The following is a 13922-nucleotide window of genomic DNA, read 5'->3' on the forward strand; positions in this document are numbered from 1 at the left end:
TCAGTCACACAGTATCAGGGACTAAAAGTGAACTTGAGTCTTTCTGATTTAAGTGTGGAACTTCACACACTATATCACTTTGCCCCTAGGCTTACCTATGGCAGCTACAAAATCCAATAAAAATTTCCTTTACAATGCAACTGTTACACTGTCATTTAATCATACTAAATTATAGTGTTATTTAATTATAATTAACCAATATTTATTATCTTCTATGTGCCAAGCACTGTCCTATGTGCCAGGTGTTGTCCTTTAGTGATACAAAGAGTCAAAATACTGCCCCTGCCCTGAAGAAGCATATTGAGAAAGACAACCAGCAAATAAATATATATATATATATTTATGTATATAAATATAAAGCAAGCTAAACAGGAAATAATTAATAGGGGGCAGCTGGGTAGCTCAGTGGATTGAGAGCCAGGCCCAGAGATGGGAGGTCCTGGGTTCAAACCTGGCCTCAGACACTTCCCAGCTGTGTGACCCTAGGCAAGTCACTTAACCCTCATTGCCTAGCCCTTACCACTCTTCTGCCTTGGAGCCAATACACAGTATTGACTCCAAGACGGAAGGTAAGGGTTTAAAAAAAAAAGAAATAATTAATAAAGGGAAGGCATAGTTGAATTTGTTCACCAAGGAGTCAAGATGAGAAGAGAGTGGCTAGTGCAGCAGAGATAGCCTGGAAGAGAACTGAGAAGTCATGGGACTGGACATCACAGTGAGGATAAAGAGTATGTAAGGGAAGGCAGGAGAGGTGAAAAGCCAATAAAATTATGGTCAGATACAGAGGCTTCAAAATACTCAGAACATGGAGTTAGTACATTTGTGGATGATGGCAAGGTCAAGGATATGACCATCTTTGTGTGTGGAGGAACAGTTCATTGGAGGTTCAGATGTGTGAGAGAGACAGTGTGGATACTGAAGTACCCTAGTATGAAGGCAGAAGTTGGAGAGAAGAGAAAAATTGTGAGCCAAATAGCTAACTTATTGATGAAAGGGGAGGAATCACCTAGGATATCTATGGACAAGAGCTACCAGGTTTGTGACTGGGTGGTAGATATGAATAGCACAAACCTCAAAAGAGGAGAGGTTACTGAGAGGTGGCAGTAAGAGAAATGAGAAATGGCAGTGGGGACTTTTGTATTCAACCTTGACCAGTGAGCTGCAGGGAATGAATGAGGTGCATCCAGCACTGGAAAGGGCAGCCAAGGAGGCTGTGTCATCAGGGGGGAAAGCCAGGCAACAGTAAGACTAGGTGGATGGAGTGGGAAAGGAAGACAACTAAGATGAGGGGAAGTTTTTTGCCTACGAAATAGGCATTCCAGAAGGCATAGTGGAAAGCCTAAGTGGAGTCAGGATGAAACTTTGGGGTAAGAATATTGAGGTGGATGGGAATGAGGAATTGGGTTGGTAGAGGTTTTGAAATGAGGTTTGGATGATGACCTGCAGAAGTTCAGAGACACTGAGATATGAAGGGTATGGCCAGGTAGGAGAATGTTAATCACTGAATTGAGAGCACCACTCCTCTACCCTTAAAATATAGGCATGAAAGGAGATGGGAGGCCTGACATCCCAGGGATGGTTGTTTTTCTTTGCATAGGAGTTTCTTTATATCTCAGCTGTGAGACTGGCTGGGAGCAGGATGTGGAAGATCCCTTGTACCGGTACAGAAGGAAGTGGTTGCTTTGGGGCAGGTGGCAGATGCCTGGCCTGACTTCCAGCAGCCTTCCTCAAGAGAGAAGTGGCTACCAGCAGGAGATGGAAGGTCAAACATTTGGCATATTTAATATTTTCTTTAAGTTAGTTAAATAAATATATAAAGATATCAGTTAAATACATTTTAGCAAAAACTCCAAGTATTGTAAATACTTAATTTACTTTCTCTGACTCAAAAACATTATCTTATTAACATATTTTGAAAGATGGAATAACACCTTTTCTCTTTAACTCCCAGCACAGCCAATCAACACTCAGCCTTTGTTATAAATGTATATCAAGATCACAAGTATGGAGTGATTAAAAGAGGGGAAAACAAAAAAGAACTTGAAGAGATTTCTTCCTCTGGCTAATAATAACTTCAGAAAACTCTAGTTGCTAAGAGGCAATTAGACTATTATAATGACAAAAGACAAGACTTCCACATATAACATTTTCATATTAACATGCAAAGTTTGACCTATGTCCCATGTTTTGAAGTAAAGATAAAAAAAAATTGTGTCCAATTTATCTGTATGAATCAGTATGAAATCCTTTCCATTGTAATGGTATCAAAGAATAAGGCAACTGGAGTCAGTATTAACTTTTGGGTGCTCTTTCATCCTAGTTAGTTGAAAATTTCATATATTCAAATAAAGGAATTGGTTATTTATATAACCAATATAATGGGGACAGGTAGGACAGGGACAATGGATAGAGCATTGGGCCTGAAGTAAGGAGGACTCAACTACATGAGTTCAAATCTGGCCTCAAACACTTAATAGCTGTGAGACATAACTGTTCATGTTTCCTCATCTGTAAAATGAGCTACAGAAAGAAATGGCCAAACACTCCAGTATTTTTGCCATGAAAATGCCAAATGGAGTTATGAAGAATCAGATAAGACTGAAAATGACTAAAAAACAATCAAATATTCATAAAGCACATTTCTGTACTTGGGCTACTGGTAGCCAAAACCATAAACAGTCTTCCTTCTCAGCTTAAACTGGACAACCCCTAGAAAAGCAGCTTCATTTTACATTGTTTCAGAGCAAACGATGAAGAACTTCTTTAAAAAATGATTTGTTATAGTTCATGAATATAAATTTAAAAGTTGTCTAAATTTGATTATTGAAATCCTGAACAGCCTAGAAAAGTGGTTTATGCCATTCAGCTTTTGGGAGGGCTAGTAGTGCATTTTCTGAATGTTGTTTTTATTAACTACTATTGGCTACACTGATTTTGCTTTGACGAAATAGACTTACTTAAATTCTTCCTTTTCTGCTTCCATAACCGGGTTTTTGGGACATTGCTGGAAGCAGACAGCGTTGCTGGGTTACAAATTTCTACCCACTCCCTTAGAGATATAGTCAGGATAGATAGAAAATTAAAAAAAAAAAAAAAAAAAGCAGGACAGATATGAAAAGAGAAATTCTGATCATCCAAGCTAATTTTGCCCGTTAGGAATATTATTTTATGTTTTGTCAAAGTAAAACCTTGAAAATTCCATTTTCATAATTGGAATAATGGACAATAGATTCTTAAAGGTAGGAAAGGCTTTATTTTTTTAGAAAAATATATGTAGGAAAAACAATTAGAAGGAGAAAGATGTCAAATAGCATACCTTTTAAATAGCAATGATGCTTTTGGCAAGGACAAAAACCAAATGATGTACTAGTTTATTAGTTCATTCACTGAATATTTTGATACTGTAGCTTTGCTTCAGTTCAATAATTTTGGAATGTATATGGCTTTCATTACTGGTCCAAACTGGTGCATTGGTTTTTATTTATGAATGCATTTTTAACTTAGAAAAACAGTGACAGACACTAATATACATTTGATAAATTTAACAATTTAAATTGAACAAACAGATAATGCATTTCAAGTGTCTCAATGAAAAAGTAATTAAGACCAGAGTATATAAAATTATTTAATAACTCCAACAAATAATAAAAATGTCAGTTCTTTGTTATCATTAATTATGTGAACACATTTCAAAATTATTATCATAATTTGGGAGGAAAAACAACTTCTGTTTCCCCATCTAATTACTTTGATTCTTCAGGATACCTGTTGATAGGCCCTTAAAAATTTACACTGAGATTCCTTATCATGTATTTGATATGATAATATGTGGGTACATTTTTCATTTTGTTATGCTCTATACAAAATACTCTAACAAGATTTAAAATTTTGTTCATGCTGTTTTTAAAAAAGCAAACATAGTGAAAAATCAAGCTAAATTAGTATGCCACAAAAATGCATTTCAGAAATGTCTGAAAATTTCCTGCAATATATTACCATTTTACTCATAAAGAATAATGGTCTCTTCTCTGTCCTATAACATTTTACCTGGGCACAAAGAACTATCAGATAAGATGCTATTTTATTGTGGTCTCAGTGCAAAACACACACACACAACACACACACAAACACACATATACAGAGTTTACCTGTTATGATATTACCATTCACAAAAATTTGTAAGTTTGTCCTATATCACAAATGTCCCCTGATTAGACTAATGATGCCAAATAGAACCAGGAATAAAGGGCCAAAAGGAAGCTCACTTCCCCAACCCTAACATCAGTAACAATAAATAATAACTCCTTAAACAGAGATGGAGAAACATTTAATGATGCATTACAAAAAGAGGGTGGGGGGAGGGAAGCATATACATGAATATAAATAACAGTGAAAAGTGAAGGACAGTGGAGGGGAAAAAATAAAATAGGCAAAAGATAATTCTCAATGTACATCAAGCTGTTGGATAAAAAGAACTTTGGCTCAGTTTGTAGCACAATAAAAAGTTTAATACTGAAACTCAGTGGTTCATGGTTAACATACAAGGAAGTGTGTGTGTTTATGGTTGTGCGTGTGTATGCATATGAGAGAGAAGGGCAGGTGGAATGAAATTTAAAAAAAAATGTCAAAGGCCATTAACTGTTTAATAACAATTCAGCATTTTATTGAGCATTAATGCTCATGATATAAATGAAAATTTTACCAGTCCATTGGTGTGATTGCACATATCCCACAAAGGAATCAGAGCCAGTGTCACCCGGGAACCATCTTCAGTCGGAATCTGATTTTGTCGTGTCATAACAGAAGATACTGCCCACCTGCAAGAGTGAGAAATTCACTTTATCCAGGATAAGAGATGCAAATGCACACCAAAATATAACAAAGAGAAACTCAAGTTTATGTTCCCACAAATTTTCAAAACCATCTTCTCCAGCACAGAACAGAATATAATGTTTAGGCTTTTAAAGACCATTTAAGTGTAGATGAAGGATGAGTAAAGAGAAGAAAAGAAGTAAAGGAAATTTTAAATTTCAAAGGAAATCAATGAATGGAGGGGTGAAGAAGAATATGTTTTGTTTCCACAAAAAGGAAAGCCAGAGATGGAATAGGGTATTATGAGGTTGACATTAATGGGCCCAATAAGGTTTGCTGTGGCTCTTTATTACAAATAACATGTCGTTCCTTATAAAAAGAAATGCTCTAATCTCCTTTTTAATCAAATGCTGACTCTGCATCTTATTTCAATTTCAGCCTCAATGAAAAGTAAAGTCTATTACTATTTTATGATCAGAAATCCTCTAAGAATTGCATCGTGTGGTGTACATTATTTTCTGATTACTTTGCATAGTGATTTAAATCTTTTTGTTCAAAAAAAGATGACCCTAATTTACACTAAAATATTCTACTTAAAAAAAAAATCTCCAGACCACCACACTAATCTTAATCTCAAGTGCCATTTGGCTATCTAAACTAATCCCCCTCCACTCCAGTTTAATGGCAATTTCTACATGGCTATTAAAATACTGATACTTAGCCACTCTATTCATTATAACTTCTGAAAAGAGTATCACTGTTATGATGTTTTAAATGGTCACAGCAGGCTTACTTCTTATTGAAGCATTTCCCTCATTTTCTAAGACCCCAAATTTCTCGTGAAAAACCCAACCTTAGAAAACACAGCATACCAACCTGTAGTCCTCATAAGTGAAAGAATCCTTCAAGGGCAGTTTGTTGGCATTAGGATGGGTCTGGGAATTAGAAGTTTTAAGAAAGGAGAGAAAAGAGAAAAAGGGGAAAACAGAAATCAGTCAGCAGAATTTCATTATTTAGCTGCCTAACAGATCCTAACAAGAGCCAAATGAAGCAGGAGGCGTCCAGCCGTGCTACAGAGGGATCATCATGCTATTATGCTCTCATACATCACTGTCAACTTAATTTGTTGTGCCCAGCAGCCGCCATAAATCTGCTTCTTCATATTTCGAGACTAGAACCCACAGACACCACACAAAAATAAAATTTAAGGTGGACTGACTCTCTAAAAGGTAGAGAATAATTGTGCTATGAATATCTGTTCCAGTAAAAACATGAAGCTTCAAAAGTAGTATGACTGTCCTATCCCCCTCTTGTATCTTTATTCATTAATGCTCAAGTGTGCATTACAAATTTAGTTTGAATCTTTTCTCATGCCAATAAAAAGAATATTCAAAGACACTCTAATAAATTGAAAGCTCCTTCATTTACCTCTGACTTACATCTGTTGCAGGGAAATGCATCACTGTTCTGTTCAAGTGCATTTTGCATGCATACATGTATTTGGAAGCAAGAAAAACACTTCAAGAAATAATTAAATTTGATATAAATAAATTATATCAAAATTACTAAAAGATATTATAGTTAAAATAGAAGCTTTAAGTAATATTTCTAAAAATTTACTGCACTTTTCTGGACAAAAGAACAGTTTGTATAATATTTAAAATTTAGTACTTATGAGAGTATATTACATATTTATAATATCTTTTCTGCCCGCCCTTCCACCATCTCACTGTAGACCTTTCAGGCACTTTAAAACTTTGCCTCAATTAAGAAATTAAAAGCTGTAACAGTATAATTTCAATCTTCAAGTTCAATTATAGTCTGATAGACAGATTGCAGTAAGTGATCAAATGAACAAATGGTTATTTCTGAGCTACAAATGAAATTTTGCTTGGCTGTATCTTTGCACCACTGTTAATGCATGAAGCTCTATGTAGTATGCAGTTTTTACTCTTGACGCATTAGCATCACAAGTGCATGGTAATTTATCATCTCTCACTGTAATGTACTCGCTGGCACTGTGTGCAGGACAGTAGGGGATGAGGTAAAAGTGGCTCAAACCGTAAATCAATTAGAAAACAAAAGCTTGTGCTCAGTGCGCAATTTTAGGCAAATTATATATTACAAAAGGCTGCCAATTGGGTGTTAGCTCCCAGGTGCCTGCTTTCCCCCCACCCCCTCCAGTATTCAGCCCTGTTTTAACCCTTTGGAAGAAAAAGAACTAAAATGTAGTCACATATTCATATAAAAACTAAAATTGCTATAAAATGAAAATAAAGCAAACAAATCTCGAATCAATATGCAAAACAACATTATGATTAGGCAAATAGCTTTAAACTATTACCCAAAGATAAAAAAGATCTGCTAAATAAGGAAAATTCATAATTTAGCACAGTGCTTTGCACAGAGTAGAGACTTAAACTCAAATAAAATAAAATGAAATCACTATTAATATACAGCTGAGACAAGTATAGGTCACTTACAAACCTACTTCTTGACATTTACATTAAAGTTTTTCTCATTATTTGACAAGTTGTAAAAATATGCATAGCCTAGGAATAAACTGAAGCTTTCTAATTGTATTTTACTTTCAACTATGAGTGACTTTTGAGACTGAGTTTCAAAGCAGGGCATTCTTCTATCCCTTAACAATAGCTTTCACATTTTACTTACAGTATTGAAAGTGGAAAAAGAATATGATTTTGAATCTAATCAGTGGTAATAAAAAATAGAACTTTAAAGTTAAGAATTTGATTCAAAAAATTTCCTTATTTCCTTAATGTATAAAACTGAGAACTTGGAGACTTTTGTGATCTTGAAAATCCTATCTTTTTAATCTACAGTACATAAGAAAGCTCAATTTTTGCTGCTTGATTTCAATATGCTTTAAAAATGTATGCTGTATACTATAAAATGTCACAATTACTACAATTTTTAAAAAGTTGTACTTATTAAGCATGACATGTTGTGGCAATTCTCAAATTGAATCCCTAAGGGGTTTCCATGACTTAGGTAGAAATCTCCCCACATGCACTGATTTCTTAACATACCTGCTCCCATTCTGCCATGAAGCAAAAGTAACTGCAAGGAGCTACCATAAAAAAAACCAAACCAACAAAAAAAAATCCACAAAATCAAGCAATGATGTGGGCCAGACTTGGCACAAATTCAGAACCTATACCTCTAGAATATCTCCACGCGTGGTACTCACAGCTATTTGAAAAGATTTAGTAAATCTGCTCCTGAAGAAAAAAATTTGACTTTTATTGATTGATTTTTGTGGGGCATTATTGCTAATAAGAATATGTAATATTTGTATTAATATTTAGAAAGTTTTATGTAAAACTGTATGCTTATATTGAACTTTCATTTTTAAAAAATGGTATTTTGCCACAGAACATGAACTTAACAGTTATACTGAGGCAAAATCTGATACCATGGATGTTGGCAAATATTTTCATTTAGAAAAGATCTCATTATTGTGGCACTAATGCCACCTACTGGAGTTATGGTAGAGAAGAGATATGTTTCTAAAGGATGGAATAATCATAAGAGTTGTCAGATCTTTTCTACAAATGATTCATCTATGCTAGAGCAAGACCTTCTTGGAATCATACTTAAATAATGGTTGAGTTTATAATGGCAATCAAAAGGGCTACCTGCTCAGGTGCCTGACTGAGGAAAAAAATGTGTTATATTAAGAAAATGTAATTAATTTAAAAATAAAGTGATTTTTAACTCTTCAAAGATTAGGAAAAGATTTATCCATGAAAAAGATGTAATTAACCTGGGAGAACTGTGGGTATTCAGTAATATTTTATTTAACAACAACAATAAAAAAACCCTAAGAATAAAACACATTTTTATTTAAAACAGATTTACTTAGATATCTTGACAGAATTAATATTTTAGCTTGTTATTCATTATTAGATATTAGTGAAAGATCAGGAAAATATCCTCAAAAACCCTCATAACTCATTTACAGTGACCCTGATTTTCTGAATAGGTACTTAGTTGAGTCTTTTAGATACTACTTTCCAAAAAAAAAAAAAGGCATTATCTGAATACTTTTCACTTGAATGCTTATTTCACTTGAAATTTAAATTCTACATTCTTTTCTCCCTTCCTACAATAGGCTACTCCACTTAGTAATGTAAAAAAAAAAACTGTTATGCATTAAAAAGAAAATTTTAAATGAAACAAGAACACAGAAAAGTTCTTCCCTCTAACAATTAGGTTAGCTGTGATTATAGCTCTATAGTATAAATAGCTATAAATTAGACAGCTAAAAGGATTCATTAAATAGTTTTCATTGAAAGTCCCATTATAGGTAAACAGCAAAGACATTACAAATGTAGTTATCAATATGGGGCCAAACTTGAACCCAGAATAAATTCCCAAATATAGTATCTTCAAGAAATTCAAAGAAACAAATAAAAAGGCTAAGAACTAATATATTAAAAAGATTTTATTTTAAATAATTTATTTTTTTTTTGTTTAGTGAGATAAAAATTTCAAGTTGGAGAAAAAAGATACAGCTATTTTTCTTAGAGCTGGCAAAACATTAGAGCTTGCTGGATATTTACAAAGGTTTATTGTTTCCTCAAGCTTAGAGTATTTTTTCTTTATGAGATCAAGAGATGCAGCACATTTAACATAACCAAAATTCTTGTGATAAATATGTCTAAAATTGTTAAGATTTCAAAAAAAGGAACAAAACCATTTAAATACTACCAAATATAAGGATGGTTGTTTTTTTAAACGTGCCTTATTGCACAATTCTATTAGCTATGTTTAAACAAATCAAGATAAAGTTGGTACATTTAGTTATATTTAGGTCCTATACTGGACCATTGCTATGTATATTAAACATATAAAAGTATGAAGAAATTTGCCTATGGTTTACAAATATTTGAGAATACAAAAAATGAACAATATTCTGATTTTAAAATTGATTTAGCATGCAGTTTCTCTTTATAGTCCCCTGATAAAAATAAAATCTCCCTAACAAACACTTAATAAAACCTGTCAATATATCTAGAAAGAAAAATGACACAAATGCATTAAGTATTAAATACCCTTGGAAAAAGTCACATATTCCATGAATTTTTGATGCACTATCTTGACATTAATGTAAAACCTTGATATTTATAATTGACAGATATTTAATAAAGTATAGGAGAAGATGGCTGCTGCACAGCGTGCAAATTTTTCAGGTTGATCAGAAATGAGGGATACAGAAATGTACTAAAACTAAACAAACAGTTAATATATGTTACGCATTTCAGCTGCAGTTTTATTTTAAGCTCAAACAACAAAACCTCTGTGGAGAACCAAAATAAACAGAATTCATTATTATTTGAATTCCTAATTCAGAAACATCAAGGATACGTGAAATGGCTTTGAAAAGCTTTGTATAAAGAAAAAAATAACTGAGATAGAAAAATTTCCCCTATAAATATAATAGTGAATATTTAATTGTGAAAAATTTCAAAAGAAAGCTATTGAACTAAAGAGATGATGAATTTGGGGAAAAGAAATTACAGTATTTGGGCTTTTTCAACTCTAAATATCTGACGCGTGGCACAATACCTCGAAATCATATATATGTACAGTTTCATAACATTAATTTCTTCTTCTGCTGGTTTTCTAAGGATCCCATGTTCCTACTATCTTTGAATAAAAAATAATTGGCAATAAGGATATAAGTACACCAAAAGGAAAATTGTTTCCTTAGTGTAGAATAACAATTTTGGCTTAAGGTAAATCCTAAATATTTTTCTTAAAGAACTTTAAGAAATAATAACCCTCACAGTATCCACACAAAATGGGTATTTCAGAAAAAAACATAAGTTCTAGTCTACTAATCGCTCCAATCAATAAGCATTTATTAGGTACTGCTCACTGTGTGCAAGGCCCAGTGTTATGTACTTGGGGTACAAATACAACGAATGAAACAATTCCTATTCCCAAGGCATTTATTTATTAAAATGTAAGGCTGTCCAAAAGTAGTTTCAGAACTACATTAGTTCTAGTTTGGTTTATAAAACAATATTGGGTTAATAAATTTTCTAAGTGAAAGTGATATTTCTTTGTCACACCACACCATACTAATTATATTGTCTAGCTTTCAATATGATCATAAGATCATAGATGGAAAGCCAGGTATTAAAGGTCATATAGTCTACCTCATCATTTTATAGGTGAAGGAAGTTAAGTGACTTGTTCATGATCATTAAAGATGATGATGAACTATTCATGGGGCTTTTTCAATGGATAAATGGATCTAATTTTAAGAATGGTTCCATTTCTCCTAAATTTAGAAAGATTAAATCAGTCAGAGATAAGAGTTAGTGAACCTTGAGTGCCATCTCTATTGGACGTATATAAGCTATAAGAAGTTTAGAAACTGAATCTCATCTAGAATAGACAGAAAGGTATCTGGTATTTCTTCTCTATCCAATAAAATCCTGATATGCAAAGTCTTAAAGATAGCAATTGTATGGCACTGTCTCTGCTCGGATCTTACAGTTTCGTGGCTCAAATGATCTTTGAGCACATCTCATACTCTCTGCAGAGAGTGGGTGCAGGAGAAGTAAGGCAGCATGAACTGACTCAGTGTCGTCCACCCACCCAGCAAGATGAAAAGAACCTCCTCCAAGCCAATATATAGTAATGTTCCAATCACATGGGGGAAAGGATGGGAAAAATAATGAGATTAAAAAAATAGGAGCACTGCTGAAGGAAACTGAAAGAGAAAAGAGTGGGATAAAGAATGAGAACACATAGGAAGAAGACTGATGATTGAAAGGACAGTAAAAGATAGCAGGTGGAGCAATTAGGAATGAGGTAGGGAGGAATAGGGTAAGTAGGGGAAAATGTAAATTATATAAAGCTAAGAGTTTTTTTAAACTTCAGATGGAAGACAATTAAAAGAAGAAATGGAAATAGAGAAGTATAAGAGATTACTATTGGAGGGGTAAATGAATTATATTTGTGCTCTTGTATTTTATTCCTCAAGCAGACCTGCTGTGGCTGGATACAATGAAAATCTAGAACTATAATTCTATTCTATAAATTTAATTCAATAAAGCATTAATTAAGTGCCTACTATATATAAGCATTATATAAGATACTAGAGGAGAAACAGATAAAAATTAACTTGGATTTTTATAAGCACCATGTAATTTACAAAATGATTTCTTCACAATACAATCTGAAGAGGTAGGTAGTGCAAGTGATATTTTTCCATGAAAGATGATATACTTTATAGCAGCCACTCAATATTACACAGTATTTGACCATAAGGTGACTTAAATTAATCCATTTTGTGACTTCCATTGTGTGCTGAAACAGTTTATTCCAGCTCCAGAAAGCTCTAATTTGGGGGGGGGGGGGGAGGGGGAGTTTTTCTTTATATCAAACCTAAATTTGTTTCCCTGAAACTTCTAGCCATCATTCCTACTTCTGTCCTCTGTGGCCAAGCAAAACAAATCTAATTACAGTCCTTCAAACACATGAAGACAGCTATTATTCCTCCTCTCAACCCCTCCCCGTAAAATCTTCTCCTCTCCAGGTTAACCATCCTTAATTCCTTCATCTGAGTCTTACAGAATGTGATCTTGAAGGTTCACCATCCTGGACATCCTCTTGAAATGATTTTTTCCCTAAAATATGGCATCCAGAGGCGAACACAATATTCCTGTTCTGGGATGACAGTGCCAGAATACGAGACTATCATTTAAACTATTCCTAAGCATTTTGCTGAATGTAATTCTATAAGCTTGGCTACCATATCTCATTGCTGACTCATATTGAACTTGAAGCAGAATAAAGTTCTTTTTCAAACAAAATATTTATCTGTGCTTCCCCCAACTCATACTTGTAAAGTTGATTTTCTGAACTTCATCTAATCTGATCTGACCCAATGTTCTAGTGCAGAGATGGAGTGCTGGGCCCTTAGACGGTATGCTGTGCCCACCCCTACAGAGACCGAGTGCCAAGGCCACCCCCCGAAACCCTACCCCCAGGGAGGGAGGAACTGCTCCTGGGCTGCTGGGCAGAGGAGTGGGTAAAGTAAGGAATGTCCTCAGGCACATGGAGATGGGGAAGGGATCAACTCAGCCCCAAGTCCCTTTGGTTTTCTATTAAAAAAAAAAAAATGACTGTAGGCTTGCCTGCAAAGAGGCTCTACATGCCCTTTTTGGCACATGTGCCACAGGATCACCACCACAGTTGTAGTGTGTAAAGACCATTTAAAAAAATTCTCAGCCAATGTTGGCAATCCTTTCTACCATATAAATGTAAATATATAATATATGTATGTGTGTGTATCTAATTAAATGTAAGCTCCTTAAGAGTAGGGACTATTTAAGTTTTTGCTTACTCAGTCCCTAATACCTAGTACATGCTTTGCTAACTTTACTTAAATTTCTGTCACCTGAAAGTTTGATAAGTATACCAACAATACTTTTTTCAAGTCACTGACAAAAATGTTTAATAGCACGGGGTCAGGCACAAATCCTTGTAGTTCACTAGGGACTGATTATCAAATTGATGCTAAACCGTTAATGACTAAACTTTAGGACAGTCCAGTCCACATCTTCCCCTCTTATCTACAAAAGGCATCAGATGCTGTCAAACTTTGCTAAAATCTAGATAAAAGAGACTTACCTCAATCCTCTGATAAGTAACCCTATCAAAAAAGGAAATAAGGCTAGTTTTAGAAGACCTGATGAAGCTTTGCCAGCTTTCTATGATCACTAATTTCTTTTTTCCTAGTTAGATGTTCCTTAAGCATTCCTTTAAAATAATGTCCTAGAATTTTGCTAAGAATAAAATCAAGCTTGCTTACTGTTTGAAGACTGTTTTCTTTTGTTTCCTCATACGTGAATAATGTCTATCCATTTCAGACAGCAAGCAAAATGCTTCATTTTCATCTTTAAATAAATATATTTGTTGGGTATTTTTATATGTAAGAAATATTTTAAATTTTATTAATTGTTAGAATATGGCCAGTCAACAAGGAATTATTGAGTGCTTTCTAAGTGCTAGACACTGTGTTGAATGCAGAAGATATAAATAAATGTAAAAACATGGTCCCTGACCTT

General features: G+C 34.0%; 1 protein-coding gene across 1 annotated transcript in view; it reads right to left on the reverse strand.

The window, feature by feature from the left end:
* SETD3 (SET domain containing 3, actin histidine methyltransferase) overlaps positions 1–13922 on the reverse strand; it is an 85229-nt gene that overhangs the window by 16176 nt on the left and 55131 nt on the right. The window contains exons 7-8 of the mRNA XM_044664589.1: positions 5689–5747; positions 4703–4817 (exon numbers count right to left, since the gene is read on the reverse strand). Coding sequence (XP_044520524.1) covers positions 4703–4817; positions 5689–5747 — 174 coding nt within the window. The remainder of the gene's footprint in view (positions 1–4702; positions 4818–5688; positions 5748–13922) is intronic.

The sequence above is a fragment of the Gracilinanus agilis genome, chromosome 2 (assembly GCF_016433145.1).
Source record: "Gracilinanus agilis isolate LMUSP501 chromosome 2, AgileGrace, whole genome shotgun sequence".
In the NCBI taxonomy this organism is placed as follows: domain Eukaryota; kingdom Metazoa; phylum Chordata; class Mammalia; order Didelphimorphia; family Didelphidae; genus Gracilinanus; species Gracilinanus agilis.